The sequence below is a fragment of the Macaca thibetana genome, chromosome 7 (genome assembly GCF_024542745.1).
Source record: "Macaca thibetana thibetana isolate TM-01 chromosome 7, ASM2454274v1, whole genome shotgun sequence".
In the NCBI taxonomy this organism is placed as follows: domain Eukaryota; kingdom Metazoa; phylum Chordata; class Mammalia; order Primates; family Cercopithecidae; genus Macaca; species Macaca thibetana.
The window spans coordinates 57854602-57880812 of NC_065584.1; the positions used below are offsets into that span (position 1 = coordinate 57854602).

General features: G+C 42.7%; 1 protein-coding gene across 2 annotated transcripts; it reads right to left on the reverse strand.

The window, feature by feature from the left end:
* Positions 1–453: 453 nt before the first annotated feature.
* On the reverse strand, positions 454–16786 carry KLHDC2 (kelch domain containing 2). 2 transcript variants are annotated; one of them, XM_050796923.1, is made up of 13 exons: positions 15720–16786; positions 12692–12771; positions 9401–9518; positions 6113–6228; positions 5808–5889; positions 5563–5646; positions 3939–4019; positions 3808–3866; positions 3292–3401; positions 2827–2899; positions 1135–1222; positions 997–1049; positions 454–764 (listed from the first exon to the last, which is right to left on the reverse strand). In XM_050796923.1, the coding sequence occupies exons 1-13, from the start codon at positions 15870–15872 to the stop codon at positions 641–643; spliced, it is 1221 nt and encodes a 406-aa protein (XP_050652880.1). In that variant the 5' UTR covers positions 15873–16786; the 3' UTR covers positions 454–640. The 2 variants fall into 2 exon arrangements, with proteins under 2 accessions (XP_050652880.1, XP_050652881.1); XM_050796924.1 differs by lacking the exon at positions 15720–16786 and adding an exon at positions 15250–15420.
* Between the last annotated feature and the right edge of the window lie 9425 nt (positions 16787–26211).

Sequence of the window (26211 nt, forward strand, 5' to 3'; positions counted from 1 at the left end):
CATTCCTTCATGAGCTACAAAACTTTTTAATTAATTAAAAAAAAAAACTTTGTAATTGACTGGAGAACACCTGCCTGTATTCAGCATGACCACCTGCTCCAGCCGCTGCGCTGGAGCGTTAAGGTCAAAGTACTACATAGTTGTTGGTCCCTCCACACTTTGTTTTCCCAGCCTCGTCATAATGTGAATATTAATGTTTAAAAAAAAAAAAACCCTTTATTATGTTGTATTTACAACACTAGGTTACATGATTATAGACTACTCTTGCCATTAAAAAAAAATCTATAATGTTTTTAAAAAATGACTTCAGCATTTTGATGATGGTAAGACTATTTAGTATAATGTTTCTACAGATATATATCCTGAAGTTACCGAAAAGGAAATGTAACAACCATTCTCCAGGGTAAAAAGCCCAACCATTACTTTTCTTTTACTTTAATAGAGGACAGCTACTGGTGTTAAATACATTTATTGTAAACTTTATAGACACAAAAATAGGTTCTCTAGGCCATTCACATGCACATTAAAACCAAAAGCTGCAAACTACAACAATGCATATAATTATACAAATGATGCCACTCTGTGATGTTTACAGGATTGCTGTCCATGCAAGGTGATCATAGGCATTATTTATGAAGCGTTAAGATCCAGAAGTGTTGTTACTACCAAACCTCTGATTAACACTGTGAAGTAAGTGTTTTGGAAGGCAGTTCCATGAGTTGGCTAACATTTCTTTAAAGCAAATGACTGCTTCTAAGCTTAGCCTGAAAGTGGACAAGCAAAGAGAAAAGTAATTTCACTTTACTGTTTAGAAGTACATTCACTTGAAAAACTACATAAAACATCCCTCTTTCTTCAAAGATTTTCATAGGAACTGGTTATCGCAATGAAGTTTTATTATTGCCCTAAATAATCCATAAACCTGGTTTTTTGAGAGTGCTAAGTCTTAGGAAACAATTTTAAATAATCTAAGTGCCAAGTACAAAGTTAACTTACCGTACAAGAGATTTTGGTTGAACTGAAAATATTAGTATTTCATTACTGTGTGCCTGAAACATAGGAAGAACACATTTAAAAGCAAATGCTTTTTTTTGCAAGTAAGTTTCAGTAATAATATGAAGGTAGTATACTTACAGCTCTGTGATGGACAAGCAGGTTGTTGGCACATCCACCAAAAACAATTACTTCTCCTTCATCACTGGCACAAGCTGTGTGCCATAACCTGCATTTAAAACAAAAACTTGAGTTTGAAGTCACCCAGAACGCCAGCTGGTCATTTGAGCTATGAAATAAAGACTAGAGATCTTAAGGTAGTTCATACCAAAACATCATAGCGAGAAGTAAAATCTTTTTTTGTTTGTTTGTTTTAGAAGTAAAATCTTAAGGGAAAGTAGCAAAAGCAGATCAATCAATATCTATTTTATCTGGATATTATTTTATCTCTCTGGTCAGTTCTCATTTATGCAATGAGGAGCTTGAACTGAACGATCTGTTCTCTAGGTCTTTGTTAGCAATAAAAGTCGTATGGGAGCTGAGTGGTATATGCCTTCTTCCACAGGTAGGGCCAACTGGCCTTACACAGAACATCTGAGGGCTGGTGAAAGCCCTGCTTGAGTAAACTATAAAGTCTCAGAAGGCCTGGTAGTGTTATGGAGAGATCATTTGTGCAAATGAAGTCTTACTGGCATGACTATACGTGGTTTAGAGGCTTGGGGAAAAAATGCAGGCTTTGAACACTAATTCTGACTGTATCATTTCTTTTAGCATTTTGTTTTGAGATTAACAAGAGAAAATTATCGGTGTTTAATAAGCTTTTCTTTTTGGATGATTTGATTTCTTCATCTTTGTTATACAGTGCTACTGTAAATCGAATGGACAGTTCTTGTTTTTTCCCCATGTAGTGTTTTTTTTTGAGACAGTCTTTCTCTGTCACCCAGGCTGGAGTGCAGTGGTGCAATCTCAGCTCACTGCATCCTCTACCTCCTGAATAGCTGGGACTATAGGCATATACTACCACACCTAGCTAAATTTTTCTATTTTTTATAGAGATGGGGTTTTGCCATGTTGCCCAAGCTGGTCTTGAACCCCTGGGTTCAAGCAATCTGCCTGCCTCAGCCTCCAAAAGTGCTGGGATTACAGCTGTAATCCTGCAATCCCACTGCACCTGGCCTCCCATGTGATTAAGGTTTAAAAATTTTACCCATTCCAGCACCTCTACCCTTTTTATTTTTTTGAAGACAGAGTTTTGCTCTTGTTGCCCAAGCTGGAGTGCAATGGCACGATCTCAGCCCACTGCAACCTCTACCTCCCTGGTTCAGGCGATTCTCCTGCCTCAGCCTCTCAAGTAGTTGGGATTACACGCATGTGCCACCACGCCCAGCTAATTTTGTATTTTTAGTAGAGATGGGGTTTCACCATGTTGGCCAGGCTGGAACTCCTGACCTCAGGTGATCTGCCTGCCTCGGCCTCCCCAAGTGCTAGGATTACCCGTGTGAGCCACCACACCTGGCTGACCCTCATTTTTAATAAACTTAGATGCAGTTCAACTCATTGAAGTGAAAAGCTTGATTGTATATTTTAACTATGTGTCAATTTTATAATGGAAGGAAGCAGCAAAAATAAAATTCCACCCCTATTCTTCATACACAGATGATGGAAAGGAGAGCATTTAATACTAGGATAACATTGGTTTTCTTTTCATTAAGAAGTATTTCAAGCCTTAGTGAATGCTAAGATTTTTATAAATAAGAATGCTGGATATAATGCAGCCATAACCTCAATTCTTACATCTTGTGCATATTCAGTATAAGAATTGCCTTTAAATACCTTGGTTTTTCAGTATATGGATGATTAAATTGTATCCATTCATTTTTACTGATGCAGTAAGTCCAGGCATCACCTGATTAAAGCAAAGAAAAAAGAGCTATGAAGTATATTAGTCTACCAATATGACATTGACATTTAAAGGGCACAGTTTTGGCAAGAAAGGTAATAAATCAGATCATGAGTAGATACAGAGCGTATATTTTCTTTTCTTTTTTCCCTGCAATTAACAAAGTAAGCCCTTTGCATGTTATAGCCCTTCAGCAGGGCTCTTAAGTGCTCCAGGTTCTTTATTGAGCAGAAGTATGCCATATAGTACAATTATAGCTATGTTACAGGATCAAAGTTAATTTCACACCTTCCAACCAACCCTATAAGCCCTCTCGTAAGTCTCTAATAGACTCATTTTCAGCTATTATATATAGATGATATATGATGATTTTGTTATCATATTTTTCAAGGACTTACTTAGTGGCTGTTTATCAGTGGTAAATCCTCCAAAGAGAAAAAGATGATCTGAAGAAACTGGTGTTAGTGAGTGCCAAGATCGGCCAACTGGGCATATGCCTTGTGGAATTCTGAAAATAACAGCTAAGTTACAATATCTGCATTTAGAAGCAGCTACTGTATTTTTAAGTTTTCTTTTAAAATTTATATGTACATGTTACGGAAAAAGAGACCTTAAGTTTAAAAAGGCTTCTTAGTATAAACTACATGCTTTATACTGAAATATTTTCTTTGAAGATAGAATCGACTTCAGACCTTTTATTTTCAACAAACACTGAGCACATGCTATGTACTAGGCATACAGTTACGGGAACTGGAAACAGAAAACTAAAATTCATTCCTTAAGGACCTAGTAATTATGTTTATTTAATTTCATAGTTACAGAAAAGTTAAGCAAGGACATTATATATCAATAGTAGGGAATATAGGGTAAAAACAATCTGAATTTTGGAAAAACTTATCTAAAGCAATACCTACAATTCATTCCACTCCCATGTATCCAGATTAAGATAGTGAAGATCATTCATTCTAGCATCCTAGAAAAGGATAATTAAGTTATCATTTTGAAGAATTCAAAAGCAAGTCATTGAAGTTGTTTAAATACTTACTCGATATCTGCCTCCAAACACAAAGCCTCTATTTCCGACAGTTGCACAGGCATGGGCAGCACGAGGTGAAGGTGTTTTACCCTATTAGAGTCACATAAGCAAGTCAGTACATAAGTGAACTTTTTATAAACAGAGGGAAAATACCAGACTCTACTCTGGATATGGGATAAGAATATGTAAGGCATTGGCCGGGCGCGGTGGCTCAAGCCTGTAATCCTAGCACTTTGGGAGGCCGAGATGGGTGGATCACGAGGTCAGGAGATCGAGACCATCCTGGCTAACACGGTGAAACCCCGTCTCTGCTAAAAATACAAAAAATTAGCCGGGCGTGGTGATGCATGCCTGTAATCCCAGCTACTCGGAGGCTGAGGCAGGAGAATAGTGTGAACCCAGGAGGCGGAGCTTGCAGTGAGCCAAGATGGTGCCACTGCACTCCAGCCTGGGTGACAAAGCGAGACTCCGTCTCAAAAAAAAAAAAAAAAAGAATATGTAAGGCACTTGAGCTTTTAAAAGTTGGAGTGTAGACTTAGAGACAACAGCAGTACTACAAGCTGACTACCAAAACTTGGCATTTTAATTTTCTATTTTTGAGATGTGCTACTGAATGGGCTGGCTAACATAACAGGCTGCTTTATTTTTTCTCTTTTAAAATAAAGGCTGGCATATAATATCTGTGTCAGAGGGAAAAGAAATATAATATCTGTGTCAGAGGGAAAAGAAATCTAATATTTAAGTAATACAAGTTCCTATCTAGTGCAGAGTTATTTAATTACAGGTTGAGTATCTGTAATCAGAAAATCCAAAATCTGAAATGCTCCAAAATCTGAAAATTTGAGTGCCAACACGATACTGAAAGGAAATGCTCATTGGAGCATTTTGGATCTTTGGATTAGAGATAGCTGTTAAGTATATAATACAAATATCCCCAAATCTGAAAAAAAATCAAACACTTCTATCATGTAAAATGTATTAGATAGGTTGGGCATGGTGGTTCATGCCTGTAATCCCAGCACTTTGGGAGGCCGAGGCGGGCGGATCACGAGGTCAGGAGTTCGAGACCATCCTGGCAAACACGGTGAAACCCCGTCTCTACTGAAAACACAAATTTGCCGGGTGTGGTGGCAGGCGCCTGTAGTCCCAGCTACTCTGGAGGCTGAGGCAGGAGAATGGCGTTAACCCGGAAGGCGGCGGAGCTTGCAGTGAGCGGAGATCGCGCCACTGCACTCCAGCCTGGGCAACAGAGCAGGACTCCGTCTCACAAAAAAAAAAATTAGCTGGGCCTGGTGGCGGGCGCCTGTAATCCCAGGTACTCAGGAAGCTGAGGCACGAGAATTGCTTGAACCCGGGAGGCAGACGTGGCAGTGAGCGGAGATCCCGCCACTGCACTCCAGCCCAGCAACAGTGTAAAACTGTCTCAAAAAAAAAAGTATTAAATAATAGATGCTGCATTAGTCATTTCATACATTCATTAAACTTCTGTGTTCTAGATTCCTTGGAAATCATTAAAGTTATGGATCTTATCCCCAGAAAACAAGAATGAACTGTCACTTTTACAGTATCTTCCAACTCTGGTATACCTCTCTCCGCACCCCAACCCTCCCCATTTTATTCTTTAGCAACTCACAGTAGTTATAGGCTGGCTCCAGGTAAATGTTTCAGTATCTAAAATATGTACATGATCATTCCATCCTCTTGGATGACTTGAATTCTACAGAAAATAAGAATCTGAGTTATTTTACAAATGATATTTATAAAATTAGATGGCCTGCCTGATTACCAAAGAAAAGTGCACAAAACTTATTAGCAAACGTAAAATGTATTATTTCAATATACTAAGGAGGCCATATGCAAATACAGAACTTCACTTACCCAAAAAGATGTTTCATCAAATTCAAAAGTTCCCAATACTTTATCTTCAGGCAAATATCCATACCCTCCAAAAAATATTAACCTGTTTGATGAAAAACCAAGACACTAAAAATTCAAATACCCGTAGGATAGGATACAAGCACTTTATCTTAAGTGCTGTGTTAAATGCTTTCATGTATTTACTCAGTTAATCTTCATATGGGCCCTATGAGGTATGTTCTGTGCAAATGGTCACTGGTTAAGGATACTTGAATGGTAAAGCACTTTACACATAAAAACCCAAACCTGTAATGCTACCAACTCACTTGTTTTTATATACCCAGACTCCAAGTTTGTCCTTTGATGATGGAGGAATTCCTTGGCAATCAATTCTTTCCCATTGTAACACTCTGTCTGTAGACCTTGAATCCAGCATGTAGAACTGTCAGAAGCAATGGTTTCCGTTAGATTTGGTTATATGAAAGAAATTCAAGTTTAGCATTTAATTTTACTATGATTTATGATAAGAGTACCATCTAATTCAGTGCTACTGGAATTGTGACTGCAGACTGGCTGCCAGACTGCTCAGAGTCCAGATTAGGACTCTGTGACTGAATACCAATCTCCTAAGTCACTAAGCACACAGTTAGCTCGACTAATTTTTTTTTCATAGTCGCACTTTATTTTTTTTTTAAGAGACAGGGTCTCTCTTGCCCAGGCTGGAGTGCAGTGGCACAATCATAGATTACTATAATCTCAACTCCTGGGCTTAGTTATCTTCCCACCTTAGCTTCCCAAGTAGATGGACCACAGGCATGGACCACCATACCTGGCTAAGACAGCCATATATTTTCTTTTCCCATTTTTATTTTTTTATTTTTTATCTCAATAGGTTTTTGGGGAACAGGTGGTGTTTGGTTACATGTCTAAGGTCTTTCGTGGTGATTTCTGCGATTTTGGTGCACTCATCACCCAAGCAGTGTACACTGTACCCAATGTGTAGTCTTTTATCCCTCATCCACCTATCACCCTTTCCCTCTGAGTCTCCAAAGTCCATTGTATCATTCTTATGCCTTTGCATCCTCATAGCTTAGCTCCCACTTACGACTGAGAACATACGGTGTTTGGTTTTCCATTCCTGAGTTACTTCACTTAGAATAACGGTCTCCATTTCCATCTAGGTTGCTGCAAATGCCATTATTTTGTTCCTTTTTATGGCAGAGTAGTATTCCCTGGTATATGTATGCACTACATTTTCTTTATCCACTTGTTGATTGGTGGGCATTGGGCTGGTTCCATATTTTTGCAATTGCAAAACTGTGCTGATAGCCATATTTATTTTATTATTATTATTTTTGGTGGGGACAGAATCTCACTGTCACCCAGGCTGGAGTGCAGTGGCATGATCTTGGCTCACTGCAATTTCTGCCTCCTGTAGCTGGCATTACAGACATGCACCAACATGCCCAGCTAATTTTTGTATTTTTAGTAGAGACAGGTTTTTGTCATGTTGGCCAGGCTGGTCTCAAACTCCTGGCCTCAAGTGATGTGCCCACTTGGGCCTCCCAAAGTGCTGGATTGTAAGCATAAGCCACCACACCTGGCCCTGATATAGGGACTCTGAATTGTAGTTATTTAATTTATGGGTATCAGAATGGTATTACCCAAAAAAAATTAGGTTTAGTAATTTTACCTTTAAATTCAATTTAACAAATATGTACTCGGTGCCTCTTTAAGATTAAAGAGTTAATTGAGTTAATCTTTAAGATTAAAGAGATTAAGGATCAATACTTAAATTAATTAACTTAAATTAATTAAGGATCTTTCCTTTAAAGGGTTCACATCCAGGCAACTGAATATATCTGACCACAATATATGTATTTCTTCTCTGAGACACTCAAGCTTCCACTGAGTCAAACTTAAAACACACAGCCCTAGCCACTCGACATACTACCATTGTTTCTGTAACTACCTCCATAAAACCACAGCTTGTCTCCTTGTCCATAAAACCTTGTCCATAAAACCACAGCTTGTCCCAAGCTTTTAAGTTGTGTCAGTTATTGTTCTCCCCCTTGGCTCTGAAATATATATGGCTCAATGATAGCCTATAGATGTGCCTCACAATCTTTCAGGCATAGAACTCTTTCTTCAAGCAAAATACAAAGCAAAAGCCCAATGTATACAAACAAAAGTGGAGCTACGCATGTTAAAACGGAGGAGGAAGGGGCAGCTTGGAGCCTACCTAACACCATATGCTCCTCCCACAGGTGTCCCAAAGCATCTGAAATCCCTAAAGTTTCTAAGAACATAGTTTGAAACCATCTCAGCCACATGTTCCATCCACTTGGAATTTCCATAATTAAGACATTTGCTGCCGGGCGCGGTGGCTCACGTCTGTAATCCCAGCACTTTGTGAGGCCGAAGCAGGTGGATCACCTGAGGTCAGGAGTTCAATACCAGCCTAGCTAGCATGGTGAAACCCTGTCTCTACTAACAATACAAAAAAATTAGCCGGGCATGGTGATGCATGCCGGTAATCCCAGCTACTCAGGAGGCTGAGGTACGAGAATCACTTGAACCTGGGAGGCGGAGGTTGCAGTGAGCCAAGATTGTGCCACTGCATTCCAGCCTGGGCAACAGAGCAAGACTCTGTCACCACCCCGCCCCACCCCAAAAAAAGGCATTTGCTTATATCTCTTTATCTTGGCTACTCCTTCCAGTTTTTTTATTCAGTTCAAGCATCACCTCTTCGGTCAAGATTTTTCTTGTTCTGTTCCCTCATCCCACCAAACACAATGTCAAAGACTTTTTCAGATTCAACAATACTTACTGAGTTATTTTCTATATGCCAGGTGCTGTGTATCTCTCTAGCAGATGCTACTGCAGTGATTTACTTACTATATGTGTCCCTTCTAGAATGAGTTCCAAGAGGTGAGAACTGTATCATTCTTCTGTCTCCAGTGTCCAGTCAAGTGCTCAGCATATAAAGTGCTTACTAAGTTGCCAACTTAGTAGACTCCTATCGATTCATTTATTTGGCAACTCAATAAGCACTAATACATGGCATATGTATCATTTCTGATTGACTTAATCTGTCTCTTATTGGTCTGAAAGAGAAGAAGTGATGTCTTTTTCCTACTTGGAACAAAATACGGCAAAGTCTGAACAGCAGTATCTTTGGCACCACTTTATAGGAATGTTAACATGTAGTTTTGTCAGTTTTAATTTATCCTTATGGCTTTCTGACTGGTTGGCCTGCTCATTTTTACCCTTCCCTCCATTACATCTTGTCTTTATTTTGTCTGCAATTTTATTACTAATGTTCATCTAACATTTAAGGGTTCTAAGAGAACAAGTAGCTGCAAAAAGCACAAAGAAAAACCACTCAGGAAGTTACTGCACACAAGTTACCAGCAAAAGTTGATTTTACATAATGCCTAGGTAAATATAGATTGACAAACAAAATACTAAAATGCACATTCATATCATAATCAAGTACAAATCATTTTTAACTGGGACACAAATAAGTCTTGGGCTAACCTTAGAAATTTGCAGTTGTTTGAAAGATAGTAAGAATAAAAATGCCTCCAGCCATAATCCTTGGAAACACTAACCTTATTGGTATTGCCTCTTGAATGGTGTCCTCCAAACAAGTACAGCACCCTGTCTACACACACAGCACAGCTTCCTGACATAGAAGGAGGAACATCACCTTCAGTGTTGATTTTTTTCCTAAGGGGGAATAAATTAAATGTATGTAAGTTAAAGGGAAAAAATGCAGAAGTCTATTTTTCTTCTACTTATATCCTCACACTAAAGGAATAAAACGAGAAGGCAGAGTAGACAGTGCCTCTAGGGTCTCTTCTAGGTCTAAACTTAGTTCAAGGAATGTGTTTTTCCCTCTTTACCTATTCCACAGACAGTGCCAGCTGGCCCCATTGTACAGGCATAATGAGAGATTCTGAAAGCCTAAGTCATATTTTACTATTCTAGGAGCATACCATTTTATGTTTCTCAGACTAAATTGTTTGCTATTTATTTACATGGCCATAAGTTGTTTTGTTTTTGAGTGGGCCAGGAGCCCAGAAGGAAAACCTCAACATTCCCAGTCCTGATAGATTAATTCAGTGTTTTTTCTTCAGTCACCTTTTAGCTGTTCATATGCATCAGATTCAGTCCTTTATGTAACACTACAAACAGGTAGTGCCATGTGCCAGGCATTCCTGAGTGCTTTGTATGTATTAACTCATTCTGAATCTAAAAATTGATCTGAATCAACCTAAGCAATCTAATATTTAAAATTCTAACAGTATACTCAAGGTCTTCTGCTAAAACTGTCAGATATAATATTTATCTTTGCTAAACTTAAAGTTTTAGAAGGCTCACTTTTTAAAAAGTTACTATTTTTGGCTGGGCACAGTGGCTCACGCCTGTTATCGCAGTACTTTGGCCGAGGCAGGTGGATCACAAGGTCAAGAAACCGAGACTATTCTGGTTAACATGGTGAAACCCCATCTCTACTAAAAATACAAAAAATTAGCCGGGCATTGTGGCACATGCCTGTAGTCCCAGCTACTAGGGAAGCTGAGGCAGGAGAATGGTGTGAACCCAGGAGGCGGAGCTTGCAGTGAGCTGAGATTGCGCCACTGCACTACAGCCTGGGCGACAGACAGAGCGAGACTCCCTCTCAAAAAAAAAAAAAAAAAAAAAAAAAAAAAAAAGTTATTAATTTTAAATAGAAACAGGGTCTCACTGTGTTGCTCATGCTGGTCTTGAACTCCTGGGCTCAAGTGATCCTCCCACCTCAGCCTCCCAAAGTGCTAGGATTACAGGTGTGAGCCACCACACCTGGCCTTAAAAATTATTTTTTAAAATATGTAGCATTCCGCTTTTAAGAGAATTATAAATTCCCAATTCTCTAGAAAAGGATTAAGAAACAGCTTCATATTAACACCAATTTGTTATATACAGAAATACTCATGACTTATTTTTAGTTTGTAACTTTTTTTTTTTTTTTTTGAGATGGAGTCTTTTTGTCACCCAGGCTGGAGTGCAGTGGCACTATCTCTGCTCACTGCAAGTTCCACCCCCTGGGTTCATGCCATTCTCCTGCCTCAGCCTCCCGAGTAGCTGGGACTACAGGCGCCCACCACCACGTCCAGCTAATTTTTTCGTATTTTTAGTTGAGACGGGGTTTCAGTGTTCGCCAGGATGGTCTTGATCTCCTGACCTCGTGATCCACCTGCCTCAGCCTCCCAAAGTGCTGGGATTACAGGCATGAGCCACCGTGCCCGGCCTAGTTTGTAAATCTTAAACTTTTTTGTTTTTTGAGATGGAGTCTCACTGTATCAGCCAGGCTGGAGTACAATGCCGTGATCTTGGCTCACTGCAGCCTCTGCCTCCCGGGTTCAAGTGATTCTCCTGCCTCAGCCTCCCTAGTAGCTGGGATTACAGGCACCTGCCATCATGCCTGGCTAATTTTTGTAGAGACGGGGTTTCACCATGTTGGCCAGGCTGGTCTTGAACTCCTGACCTAAGGTGATCTGCCTGCCTCAGCCTCCCAAAGTGCTGGGATTACAGGCATGAGCCACAGCATCCCACCTCTTAAGTGGGACTACTATGGTAATTTTGAGATCTACCAGTAAGTAAAATATTTAAAGCACAAAGTTCTCACAAAGCACACCATGGGGAAAACTACTTTGTAAATCCCCAACCATGGCTAACCCAGCATTTTGAGAAACACCTAAATTCTACCAGGGACATGCTTTTGACTACTACTACTATGAAACTGGCAAAAGATCATTTCAGATTATCTCCAGTTTTCAAAAAGGGCAAACTGGAGATCATTTTGGTTTTTAAACAGAACAACACTCTTTTTAAAAAGATTTGCGCCGAGCGCGGTGGCTCACGCCTGTAATCCCAGCACTTTGGGAGGCCAAGAGGGGTGGATCACGAGGTCAGGAGATCGAGACCATCCTGGCTAACACGGTGAAACCCCGTCTCTACTAAAAAATACAAAAAACTAGCCGGGCGAGGTGGCGGGCGCCTGTAGTCCCAGCTACTTGGGAGGCTGAGGCAGGAGAATGGCGTAAACCCGGGAGGCGGAGCTTGCAGTGAGCTGAGATCCGGCCACTGCACTCCAACCTGGGCGACAGAACTAGATTCTGTGGCAAAAAAAAAAAAAAAAGATTTGCATGCAAATTTTGAGAGCTCATTAAAATAGAATACCACCTTTATTTTTAGGAGATAAAATTCTATACAATCTAAAATCTAACAACCATTTAAAATCCTTTCCTTATTCAAGATAGAAGACTTAGTATCTTGAAAAAAATGGAACATTATCTTTCCATTCTAGATCTGAAGCCTCTACATCTATTTTAAATATTACTATGATACTTGGGATAGAAATTTATTCTAAGTTATCAGAAGTATCTAGTAACTACAGAACAGGTGCTAAATTAAGCTTAGCAGCTAAGCTAAAGTAGCAGAACAGTGTTTTTAGAATATATAAATAGCTTAAAATGGGTTTTACATTTTTTTCTTTGCAGCCACATCTGATTTTTTTGTTTGTTTGTTTTTGGAGACAGTTTTGTTGTTACCCAGGCTGGAGTGCAGTGGTGCAATCTTGGCTCACTGCCACCTCTGCCTCCCGGGTTCAAGAAATTCTCTCACCTCAGCCTCCCAAGTAGCTGCAATTACATGTGCACGTCACCACACCTGGCTAATTTTTGTATTTTTAGTAGAGATGGGGTTTCACCATGTTGCCCAGGCTGGTGTTGAACTCCTGACCTCAAGTGATCCGCCTACGTCGGCCTCCCAAAGTGCTGGGATTATAGGCGTGAGCCAGCCACCATGCCCAGCCCTTATCTGAATTTTTTAGTCCCCCTTATAATATCCACATTTACCATCTTCCAGTCTCCATGTTGTAGATCCATAGTTCTTCTCTAGGCAGATAAAAGTCATATAATCCTCTGACTTGATTACTCTAAAAATAAAAAAAAATTATAAATATAAAAACTGATTTTAAAGAGGCACTACTGTATTTTTTAAATCGATCTTGACATACTAATTTGATGAAAAGTTAAATAGGTATTATAGTACACAATCCTCCCCCCAACCCATGCCACACACTCAAGGTAAAGCTCAATATAGATAGCTCTTAATTCAGAATTTTGATACAGCAGTTACAATAGGGCAAGAAGAGATCTCTGGGAACTTTTTTTTTTTTTTAATCCAAGTCTCTATCGCTCAGGATGGAGTGCAGTGGCGCGATCTCTGCTGGCTCACTGCAAAGTCCACCTCCTGGGTTCAAGCAATTCTCATGCCTCAGCTCCTGAGTAGCTGGGACTACAGATAGCTTGCCATCACACCTGGCTAATTTTTGTATTTTTAGTAGAGACAGGGTTTCACCATGTTGGCCAGGCTGGTCTCAAACTCCCGACCTCTAGCAATCCACCCACCTCAGCCTCCCAAAGTGCTGGGATTACAGGCTGTGAGCCATTGTGCCCAGCCAAGAGATCTCTGGGAACTCTCTAAGGCAGCTTTATCCTGAACAGAACCATGCACCAAATTTCAGCTGCAAGACTTCGGGAGACTACCTGTGCCATCATCAGCAGGCTGTTACTGAAAGTGCCTGATCCACACTGATCCACACTAACACGATGTGTGGTTTTCTAGGCACGCCTTCCTTTCACCTATTCATTCTCTAAGCAGCAACAGAGAGGGCAGAACTGCAAATATGCAAAATATTAAATCCTCATGCAGAATTTTAAGTTCTTTGTTCTGCTCCATTTCCCTTCAGGTATTAATTCCTAACACAGACTGAGCCTACCATATGCTGCAGCTGAAAGCTATCCATGGATTGCTTTATGTAATCCTTACAACAACCCTAAAAAATAGCTGATTTTATGAGAAAATGAGTTTAGAGTTTAAGTAATTTGCCCAAGGTTATTTATGAAGTAATGGTGGCGCCAGGATTCTATCCTTTCCCTGAACTTTAACAACTGCTTGACATTCCCTGCCTTTGACCCTCCCTAGCCACTTTCCAAACAATGTTGATACACTACACGACTGCCGCTAGCCAAAAATGGGTGTCAAAGTCCAGCAAGCTTGAATATTAAACATACAGAAACAGAACAGTTGACCATGTAAACACTTCTTTTTCCACCCCACCGGTGATGAAGGGAAAGGCTGGAAGTGGGCTGACCCAGAGGTGACCAGCCTGTCCTGGGGAGGAAAACTGCCTACTATGTAGGAAGCCAAGGTTTATTGCCTTTGAAACAGTCTCCAAGGGCTTCTGTGCCTACCCTCAGAGTTCCAGCCACCAGCCATAAATGGGGAGGGCAGTCTGTTTCAGAACCATCCAATTCAGTGATTGTGTGCTTCTCCCTGAATCAGTCCCAATCATCCAGGCCTTTTTAAATCCACCACAAGAAATACTCCACATTGAGAATCCTCCCCTGCCCCACTCCCAAAGTCTCATTCTTTCATGCTGTCATTTGAAAAATACAATTATGAATTAGGTAGCTTAGACAGAAGTGTAATTGACAGGTTTCTCCAGGGGAATTAATTTACATTTTTATAAGGGTGACTACATGCTTGCCCCCCTCCTTGCAATTCCCTACCCCTTTCTAAAGTATTTTTGAGACAGTTTCCTTCTTGTTGCCCGGGCTGGAGTGCAATGGCGCCGTCTCAGCTCACTGCAACCTCCGCCTCCCAAGTAGCCAGGATTAGGGCGCCCGTCACCACGCCCGGCTAATTTTTTTTGTATTTTTAGTAGAGACGGAGCTTCACCATGTTGGCCAGACTGGTCTCCAGCTCCTGACTTCAGGTGATCCACATACCTTGGCCTCCCAAAGTGCTAGGATTAGAGGAGTGAGCCACCGCGCCCAGCCCCCCTTTCTATTTTCTAACCACATTCACCGGAGACTGGGAAAAACACTGCAGATTAATTAGGATTGGCAAAAAATTACTTCTGCAGTTAAACCAAATTAAAGTATCAGGACAGCTATCTTTGAAAGCTGTCTCAAAAATGGTCAACTATGATCAAATCAACTGTACCATAAGCTAAAAGCAATCACAAGGCATGGGCATAGGGAGGGCGGAGAACATTTTCAAGACCAAAGAGGAATTTTGTGGTAGGACTGGATCAGAGCCATCCCAGCAAATAAAATTCTAGATTTCCGAGGTAGCAGGGTAAAGAAGGGCAACTGGCTTTAAACTGCTAACTAATCACGTTGTTTATAACCAGGGGATCGGAGAGTCAAAGAGCTGCACTCTGTGTTCATTTGATGCTGTGGATTTTTTGGTTACTGGTGGAGCTTTTCCATTATCTTTAATACGGGTGTCTGCTGAAAAACTTCACCCAGCTGAAGCCAGAAGGAAAATAGTCCTGAGAGGTTCAAACAATAGTATGATGGCCATTTGCACAGGCGAGAAGGCTGAATAAGGTGATTCCTGTAACCTTTTGGAATTCCAGTTTTCCTACACCTCGGACTCCCCGTTAAGTGGGCAGCGGTTTCTAGCTCCAGAGGGTAAAGTCCTCGTAGGCCGTCCTGATAACGCGTCTGAGTGATATCACACACCGTCACCTTACACACCCCAACCCTTCCGAATGCACCGCCCAAGCAACATTAACAGGGCCTTCCCCGGAATAACGCTCCAATGGCAACAACGGGGGTGGGAGTGAGTTGGCTTTGTGAGCACCAGGTTGACGTGCCAGCAGCCCTGGAGGTTCGAGACGGGTTGGGGGACTCGAGAGAAGGAAGATTCCCGCGCGCAAGAAAAACCAACCAACGGGCAGAGTCTGAGGTGGGGCGCGCGACGGAGGCGGGGAGCGCCCTTGGCGGGCTGCTCTGGCCTCCCCGCCTGGCCGCGAACCCAGACCCAAGTCACAGCCGAGCGACGTCTGCCGCGGCCCGGCCACTCACTGACCTTGTAGCCGCCCCAGACGAACATGTGGCGCCCGTCGCTGACGGCTACGTGGCCGCTGCGCTCGGCGGGGCAGGCGAGCTCCATGGACTCATAGCTCTCGAAGGCTGGCCCCGGCAAGTCGTCCGCCCGCATATCCTCGTTGCCATCAGCCATCTTGAGGCTGCACTTTTGCTCACCAGGAATGCCCACACCCGCGAGGGGCCAAAGAAACAAAGGAAAAGGAGAGAAATGCACAGTGGCGCGCGGCAAAAAGAAGGCGGCGGCAAAAGGGACGGCGTTAAGGCCTCTTTGCCGCCTGCGCTCGCGTTTACCAGCCTCCTCGGCCGAGGACGGCTCTCCGCCGCCGCCAGGGCACGCCTGCAGACAGCGGGGCCGCGAGCGGAGCCAGGCGGCGGCGGCGCGGGCCCGGGACCCGGAGCACGGCGGGGAAGAGATCCGGGTCTGGCCGGCTCCCTCTTGCAGCCCCTCCGCCCCGCCTCCTGCAGCCCACGGCCTTGTTTACGCCCCGACCGGAAGCCGCCCGTTCCTCTGACGCCGCCCGCCGAGCTCCGGAAGCGAGGCTGCCGCTCAGCGCCCCCAGCGCCGAGTCCTCCCGCTGCCGCCGCCGCCGCCGCCGCCGCCGCCGCCTCCGCCCGCGCCACAGCCTACGGCCTGGGCACCGCAGCTCTGTGGGGCCCGGCGACTTCCAGTCGCGCTTCGAGTCTCCTTTCGCCGAGGGAACCACAGGGATAATGCCCTGAATCGGTCCCTGAAAGCTGCTGAATTTTAGCCGGATTCCTGCAATTTTTTTTTTTCTTCCCGAGAATTTCTATTCGTTTGATTGAGGGATGATCTCAGAGGGTTCACAGCCCTGGCAGGGGCACCAGAATTGCTCCACTAGCAAGTTTCTGGTCTCGCCTTAGAGTCGATGCAGGCCCTGCTGTCCTGCGGGCGCGAGGGCAGGCGCTTAGCTCTCACGCGGGGCCCCGCCCGATCCCCGGCAGCCTCTCCCGAGCTCCCGCCGCCCCTGCCGGGCGCCGCTTCTGCAGGAATCTGTCGTTGCCGCCGCCGCCGTTGCCGCCAGCCGGGCAGCAGTGTTGGGTTGAAAAGCGTTTCCGAAGCCGTAATCACCCTTTTCTTCAGAGAGGAAGGCGGATCCTTTTCACGCATACACAGCTTTCTTTTGTTTTATATGATACCTTTCGATTGGGCCAAAAGAAAATTACGAGTTACCGTACTTGATACCTCACCTGTAAAACAGGGTGGGACAAAAATACACCTTAAATTCCTGATCTCACAGTGCCTCTAGAATTTATCGTGTTTGGTAGGAGGGGCGTGCTTCATTATCTCCATTTCCCTCATCTTCTGGTTGGGAGCACTCCATAGAAAATGAATACTTTGACCAATTAAAGCCTTTTTTTTAAATTATTAAAATGTTTATAGCCTGACACGCCTCCCCTAGTGGACCAGTGTGTTTACTTGAACTCAAGAACTTGAAAGTTACTTAAGAGGATTAATTAAAGCCTTCAACAAGGAAGCAAATCACCTTGAGGCTGTTAAGACCTTATCTGCCACCCACCCTGGTTGGTGCCCTCATCTGTCTGGCTCACAGGATTCTTGCAGCAGTGCCTTCTCCCAGTGCAATTATGCTCACTAGACTTTGCGATTATCGAAGTTCCTTGTGAACCAACCTTGGGAATCTGATCAAGTCACTTGAAAACCTTGTGCTGGCTCCCGTCGTCCTTAGTAGAATCCAAATTTCAAATCTCGGCTGGGCGCGGTGGCTCACGCCTGTAATCCCAACACTTTGGGAGGCTGAGACAGGAGGATCACCTGAGGTCAGGAGTTCGAGACCAGTCTGGCCAACATGGCGAAACCCCTTCTCTACTAAAAATACAAAAAAATTACGCAGGCGGGGTGGCCGGTGCCTGTAATCCCAGTTACTTGGGAGGCTGAGGCGGGAGAAACTCTTGAAGCCCGGAGGTGGAGGTCACAGTGAACCGAGAGGGCACGGTTGTACTCCAGACTGGGCAACAAGAATGAAACTCCGTCTCAATAATAATAATAATAATAATAATAATAATTCATATCACAGTGCTGTGCAAGAAGACTCAGCATGGTCCAGCCCCAGCTTGCCTTTCCAGCTTCAATTCCTGGCTGGGTCCTCCTTCCAGCTACAGCTACATTACCCTTCTATCACCTTTTTGTTTGTTTGTTTTTGTATTTGAGAGCAGTCTCGCTCTTGTCCCCCAGGCTTGAGTGCAATGGCTCGATCTCGCTCACTGCAACCTCCGCCTCCCAGATCCGAATGATTCTCCTACCTCTGCCTCCCGAGTAGCTGGGATTACAGGTGTCTGCCACCACTCCCGGCTAATTTTTGTATTTTTAGTAGAGATGGGGTTTGGCCGTGTTGGCCCGGCTGGTCTCCAACTCCTGACCTCAAGTGATCCTCCCACCTCGGCCTCCCAAAGTGCTGGAATTACAGGGCCACTGCACTCGGCCATAACTTATTCTTCACCTCTCAATTCAGTTGAAACTTCCTTGGGGGAAACCTTTCTGGATGCCCCAGTCTACTTTTAGGTTCCCTATTAGATGCTGTTAGCATCCTTGGTACTTCTCCATACCACTTATTAAAACCATCATGTAATTAATTACTTGTCTATTGTTAGTTTCCCCTGTTAAATTCTAAGCTTGAAGTATGAGCTTAACTTCAGTGGCCTCTTGCGCATGTTGCAAAACCACCTTCTGTCAAAGATATGAGAAGTTTGCTTTTCCTCTGAATACAGCTAATCAGCTAACACAGTCACCTTATCAGGTGAATCTAGGATGAACTGTGTGTGACAAGTGGTACTGTTAAGTCCTCTTACTGGAAGACTAGTTATTGTTTTTCTTGAGACCGTGTATGTAATGCTTTATATCTGCTTGGCTATATGAAAAGGTGAGATTTCTTTGTCCTTGCAATCTCTTAGCAGATTGCCTGTGATGGACATCACATTCTGGTTTAATGCTTATTCAACAAATGAAAGCGCTTTCTCAACTACCTTTGTGGAAAGGCTTTCTGGGTTGGGAAAATATTTTGGTTTTTTAATTCTGTTTCCCCAACAGAGGCACTCAGAAAATATTTGTCACAGGTATGAGTGGGTTACCATGGTAATGGAAGAGATTACCATTATCAGGATTAGACTGAGGAATATTTTCTAATATCATACATTCAAAATCCTTATAAAAGAGTCCCTCTTTGAATCAGATCATTGCTTTACTCCTGTGGCATTTTAAATATAATAATAATCACTAACATCCCCTAAGTTTCTATCCACTACATTCTATCCTTAGAACCATAGGGGCCACAGCTTCTAAGGGACTAAATATAGTACCATAAACATTTCTGGATGCATAAATCAATACATCTTTACCTAGAGTCAAAGATATGTTGAATATGTGTGTGTGTGTGTATTTATTAATTTATTTTAGGTGCAGTCTCGCTCTGTCACCCAGGCTGGAGTGCAGTGGCACGATCTTGGCTCACTGCAACTTCTGCCCCCACCAGGTTTAAGTGAGTCTCCTGCCTCAGCCTCCCGAGTAGCTGAGACTACAGGCTAACGCCACCTTGCCTGGCTAAGTTTTGTATTTTTAGGAGAGATGGGGTTTCAACATGTTGGCCAGGATGGGTCTCAATCTCCTGACTTCGTGATCCACCCACCTTGGCCTCCCAACATCCTGGGATTACAGGTGTGAGCCACCGCGCCCAGCCTATATTTCATATATAAATGCCATTTAATAAAATACTATAATATCCACTTTGATTTACTATTTATGTTTCAAACCATACTTTTATCCTACTTAGAACAGTAACAACAAAAAGAGTCTCTGAAACACATTAATTAGTTTTATTATAAGCAGAGTTTCTCATTGTATCAAAGTATAGTTCCAAGCCCTGTGGGTACCTGGAGATCTTTTCAGGGGCTCCTTAAGGAACTCTCTTTTCTAACTATGTACCTGTGTGAGGCCAGATTTTCTTCACTTAAGTCAGCCTGGCGCACTGTCTCATGCCTATAATCCCAGGACTTTGGGAGGCCGAGGTGGGTGGATCACTTGAGGTCAGGAGTTCGAGACCAGCTGATTGACATGGTGAAACCCCATCACTACTAAAAAAATACAAAAATTACCCGGGCGTGGTGGTGGGCGCCTGTAATCCCAGCTATTTGGGAGGCTGAGGCCGAAGAATTGCTTGAACCCGGGACATGGAGGTTGCAGTGAGCCGAGATAGTGCCACTCCAGCCTGGGTGACAGAGCGAGACTCCGTCTCAAAAAACAAACAAAAAAACCCTCTCCCTGAGACAGAGCACCTGGGGGAAAGGGCGGCTGTGGACACAGCTTCAGCAGACTTAAAGGTCCTTGCCTGATGGCTCTGAAGAGAGCAGCGGATCTCCCAGCACAGCATTTGAGCTCTGCTCGGGAATAGACTGCCTCCTCAAGTGAGTTCCTGACCCCCGTGTCTCCTGACTGGGAGACACCTCATACAGGAGAGCTCTGGCTGGCATATGGCGGGTGCCCGTCTGGGACGAAATTTCCAGAGGAAGGAACAGGCAGCAATCTTTACTGTTCTGCAGCCTCTGCTGGTGACACCCAGGCAAACAGCATCTGGAGTGGACCTCCAGTAGACTTCAGTAGACCTGAAGCAGAGGGGTGTGACTGTCAGAAGGAAAACTAACAAACAGAAAGGAGTAGCATCAATATCAACAAAAAGGGTGTCCACTCAGAGACCCCATCCAAAGGTCCCCAACATCAAAGACCAAAGGTAGATAAATCCATGAAGATGGGGAGAAACAGCGCAAAAAGGCTGAAAATTCCAAAAACCAGAATGCCTCTTCTCCTCCAGAGGATCATAACTCCTCGCCAGAAAGGGAACAAAGCTGGATGGAGAATGAGTTTGACAAGTTGACACAAGTAGGCTTCAGAAGGTGGGTAATAACAAACTCCTTCCAGCTAAAGGAGCATGTTCTAACCCAATGCAAGGAAGCTAAGAACCTTGAAAAAGTGTTAGATGAATTGCTAACTAGAATAACCAGTTTAGAGAAGAACATAAACAACCTGATGGAGCTGAAAAACACAGCACAAGAACTTCATGAAGCATATACAAGTATCACTAGCAAAATCAATCAAGCAGAAGAAAGGATATCAGAGACTGAAGATCAACTTAATGAAATAAAGCATCAAGACAAGATTAGAGAAAAAATAATGAAAAGGAACGAACAAAGCCTCCAAGAAATATGGGACTATGTAAAAAGACCAAATCTATGTTTGATTGATGTACCTGAAAGTGACAGGGAGAATGGAATCAGTTGGAAAACACTCTTCAGGCTATTATCCAGGAGAACTTCCCCAACCTAGCAAGGCAGGCCAACATTAAAATTCAGGAAATATAGGGAACGCCACAAAGATACTCCTCGAGAAGAGCAACCCCAAGACACATAATTGTCAGATTCACCAAAGTTTAAATGAAGGAAAAAATGTTAAGAGCAGCCAGAGAGAAAGGTCGGGTTACCGACAAAGTGAAGCCCATCAGACTAACAGCAGATCTCTCTGCAGAAACCCTACAAGCCAGAAGAGAGTGGGGGCCAATATTTGACATTCTTAAAGAAAAGAATTTTCAACCCAGAATTTCATATCCAGCAAAACTAAGCTTAATAAGCAAAGGAGAAATAAAATCCTTTACAGACAAGCAAATGCTGAGAGATTTTGTCACCACCAGGCCTGCCTTACAAGAGCTCCTAAAGGAAGCACTAAATATGGAAAGGAAAAACTGGTACCAGCCACTGCAAAAACATACCAAATTGTAAAGGCCATTGATGCTATGAAGAAACTCTATCAACTAACGGGCAAAATGACCAGCTAGCATCATAATGATAGGATCAAATTCACACATGACAATATTAACCTTAAATGTAAATGGGATAAATGCCCCAATGAAAAGACACAGACTGGCAAATTGAATAGAGTCAAGACCCATCAGTGTGCTGTATTCAGGAGACCCATCTCATGTGCAAAGACGCACATAGGCTCAAAATAAAGGGATGGCGGAATATTACCAACAAATGGAAAGCAAAAAAAGCAGGGGTTGCAATCCTAGTTTCTGATAAAACAGACTTTAAACCAACAAAGATCGAAAGAGACAAAGAAGGGCATTATATAATGGTAAAGGGATCAATTCAACAAGAAGAGCCAACTATCCTAAATATATATGCACCCAATACAGGAGGAACCAGATCATAAAGCAAGTTCTTAGAGACCTACAAAGACACTTAGACTCCCACACAATAATAGTGGGAGACATTAACACCACACTGTCAATATCAGACAGATCAATGAGACAGAAAATTAACAAGAATATTCAGGACCTGAACTCAGTTCTGGACCAAGCAAACCTAACAGACACCCACAGAACTCTCCACCCCCAATCAACAGAATATACATTCTTCTCAGCACCACATCACACTTATTCTAAAATTGACCACATAACTGAAAGTAAAACACACCTCAGCAAATGCAAAAGAATGGAAATCATAACGGTCTTTCAGACCACATTGCAATCAAATTAGAACTCAGGATTAAGAAACTCACTCAAAGGCCGGGCGCGGTGGCTCAAGCCTGTAATCCCAGCACTTTGGGAGGCCGAGATGGGTGGATCACGAGGTCAGGAGATCGAGACCATCCTGGCTAACACGGTGAAACCCCGTCTCTACTAAAAAATACAAAAAACTAGCCGGGCGCGGTGGCGGGCGCTTGTAGTCCCAGCTACTCCAGAGGCTGAGGCAGGAGAATGGCGTGAACCCGGGAGGCGGAGCTTGCAGTGAGCTGAGATCCGGCCACTGCACTCCAGCCTGGGCGGCAGAGCGAGACTCCGTCTCAAAAAAAAAAAAAAAAAAAAAAAAAGAAACTCACTCAAGGCTGGGTGCAGTGGCTCATGCCTGTAATCCCAGCACGTTGAGAGGCCGAGACGGGTGGATCATGAGGTTAGGAGTTTGAGACCATCCTGGCCAACATGGTGAAACCCTGTCTCTACTAAAAATACAAAATTAGCTGGGCGTGGTGGCGGGCACCTGTAATCTCAGTTACTTGGGAGGCTGAGGCAGGAGAATCACTTGAACCGGGGAGGTGGAGGTTGTAGTGAGCTGAGATCGTGCCACTGCACTCCAGCTGAGGTGACAGAGCAAGACTTTGTCTCAAAAACAAACAAAAAACAAACAAACAAACAAACAAAAAACCTCACTCAAAACCGCACAACTACATGGAAACTAAACAACTTGCTCCTGAATAACTACTGGGTAAATAATGAAATGAAGGGAGAAATAAAGATGTTCTTTGAAACTAATGAGAACAAAGACACAACATACCAGAATCTCTGAAACACATTTAACGCAGTGTTTAGACAGAAATTTATAGCACTAAATGCCCACAAAAGAAAGGAGGAAAGATGTAAAATTGACACTCTAACGTCACAATTAAAAGAACTAGAGAAGCAAGGGCAAACAAATTCAGAACCTAGCAGAAGAGAAGAAATAACTAAGATCAGAGCAGAACTGAAGGAGACAGAGACACAAAAACACACAAAAAATCAATAAATCCAGGAGTTGGTTTTTTGAAAAGATCAACAAAACAGATAGACTGCTAGCCAGACGAATAAAGAAGAAAAGAGAGAAGAATCAAATAGATGCAATAAAAAATGATAAAGGGGATATCACCACTGATCCCACAGAAATACAAACTACCATCAGAGAATACTATAAACACCTCTAGGCAAATAAACTAGAAAACCTAGAAGAAATGGATAAATTTCTGGACACATACACCCTCCCAAGACTAAACCAGGAAGAAGTCAAATCCCTGAATAGACCAACAGCAAGTTCTAAAATTGAGGCTGTAATTAACAGCCTACCAACCAAAAAAAGTCCAGCACGAGATGGATTCACAGCTGAATTCTACTAGAGGTACAAAGAGGAACTGGTACCATTCCTTCTGAAACTATTCCAAACAATACAAAAAGAGGGAATCCTCCCTAACTCATTTTAGGAGGCCAGCATCACCCTGATAGCAAAAACTGGCAGAGACACAACAAAAAAAAAGAAAATTTCAGGCCAATATCCCTGATGAATATCGATGCAAAAATCCTCAATAAAATACTGACAAACCGAATCCAGCAGCACATCTAAAAGCTTATCCACCATGACTAAGTTGGCTTCATCCCTGGGATGCAAGACTGGTTCAACATATGCAAATCAATAAACGTAATCCAGCATATAAACAGAACCAATGACAAAAACCACATGATTATCTCAGATACAGAAAAGTCTTTTGATAAAATTCAACACCCCTTCAAGGTAAAAACTCTCAATAAATTAGGGTTGTTTTTTTTTTTTTTTTGAGACGGAGTCTCACTCTGTCGCCCAGGCTGGAGTGCAGTGGCCGGATCTCAGCTCACTGCAAGCTCCGCCTCCCGGGTTCACGCCATTCTCCTGCCTCAGCCTCCCGAGTGGCTGGGACTACAGGCCCCCGCCACCTCGCCCGGCTAGTTTTTTTTTTTTTTTTTTTTTTTTGTATTTTTTAGTAGAGACGGGGTTTCACCGTGTTAGCCAGGATGGTCTCGATCTCCTGACCTCGTGATCCACCCGTCTTGGCCTCCCAAAGTGCTGGGATTACAGGCTTGAATAAATTAGGTATTGATGGAACGTATCTCAAAATAATAAGAGCTATTTATGACAAACCCACAGCCAATATCATACTGTGGGTTGGACAAAAACTGGAAATATTCCCTTTGAAAACTGGCACAAGACAAGGATGCCCTCTCTCACCACTTCTATTGAACACAGTATTGGAAGTTCTGGCCAGGGCAATCAGGCAAGAGAAAGAAATAAAGGGCATTCAAATAGGAAAAGAGGAAGTCAAATTGTCTCTGTTTGCAGATGACATGATTGTATATTTAGAAAACCCCACCGTCAGCCAGGTGCGGTGGCTCACACCTGTAATCCCAGCACTTCGGGAGGCCGAGGCAGGTGGATCACCTGAGGTTGGGAGTTCAAGACCAGCCTGACCAACATGGAGATACCCCGTCTCTATTAAAAATACAAAATTAGCCGGACATGGAGGCACATGCCTGTAATCCCAGCTACTTGGGAGGCTGAAGCAGGAGAATAGCTTGAACCCAGGAGGTGGAGGTTGCAGTTGGCCGAGATTGCGCCATTGCACTCCAGCCTGGGCAACAACAGAAAAACTCTGTCTCAAAAAAAAAAAAAAAAAAAGAAAAGAAAAGAAAAGAAAGAAAACCCCATTGTCTCAGTCCAAAACCTCCTTAAGTCGATAAGCAACTTCAGCAAAGTCTCAGGATACAAAATCAATGTGCAAAAATCACAAGCATTCCTAGACACCAGTAACAGACAAACAGGGGGCCAAATTATGAGTGAATTCCCATTCACAATTGCTACAAAGAGAGTAAAATACCTAGGAATACAGCTTACAAGGGATGTGAAGGACCTCTTCAAGGAGAACTACAAACCACTGCTCAAGGAAATAATTGAGGACACAAATAAATAGAAAAACATTCCATGCTCATGGATAGGAAGAATTAATATTGTGAAAATGGCCATACTGCCCAAAGTAATTTACAGGTTCAATGCTATCCCCATCAAGCTATTATTGACTTTCTTCACAGAATTAGAAAAAACTACTTTAAATTTCATATGGAACCAAAAAAGAGCCCATATAGCCAAGACAATCCTAAGCAAAAAGAACAAAGCTGGAAGCATCATGCTACCTGACTTTAAAATATACTATAAGTCTACAGTAACCAAAACAGGATGGTACTGGTACCAAAACAGATATATAGACCAATGGAACAGAATAGAGGCCTCAGAAATAACACCACACATCTACAACCATCTGATCTTTGACAAACCTGACAAAAACAAGCAATGGGGAAAGGATGCCCTATTTAATAAATGGTGTTGGGAAAACTGGCTAGCCATATGGAGAAAACTGAAACTGGACCCCTTCCTTACTTATTATACAAAAACTAACTCAAGGTGGATTAAAGACTTAAATGTAAGACCTAAAACCATAAAAACCCTAGAAGAAAACCGAGGCAATTCAGGACATAGGCATGGGCAAAGACTTCATGACTAAAACACCAAAAGCAATGGCAACAAAAACCAAAATTGACAAATGGGATCTAATTAAACTAAAGAGCTTCTGCACAGCAAAGCAAACTATCATCACAGTGAACAGGCAACCTGTAGAATGGGAGAAAATTTTTGCAATCTATCCATCTGACAAAGGGCTAATATCCAGAATCTACAAAGAACTTAAACAAATTTACAAGAAGAAAACAAACCACCCCATCAAAAAGCGGGCCAAGAATATGAACAGACATTTCTCAAAAGAAGACATTTATGTGGCCAACAAACATATGAAAAAAAGCTCATCATCACTGGTCATTAGAGAAATGCAAATCAAAATCACA

Coding starts and splice junctions, on each gene's coding strand:
- KLHDC2 (XM_050796923.1), bottom strand. CDS start 15,872: ATGGCTGATGGCAACGAGGATATGCGGGCGGACGACTTGCCGGGGCCA. Junction 5,647..5,807: donor TTGATGAAACATCTTTTTGG/GTAAGTGAAGTT, acceptor TATTTTCTGTAG/AATTCAAGTCATCCAAGAGG. Junction 765..996: donor CAACCAAAATCTCTTGTACG/GTAAGTTAACTT, acceptor GTCCACTTTCAG/GCTAAGCTTAGAAGCAGTCA.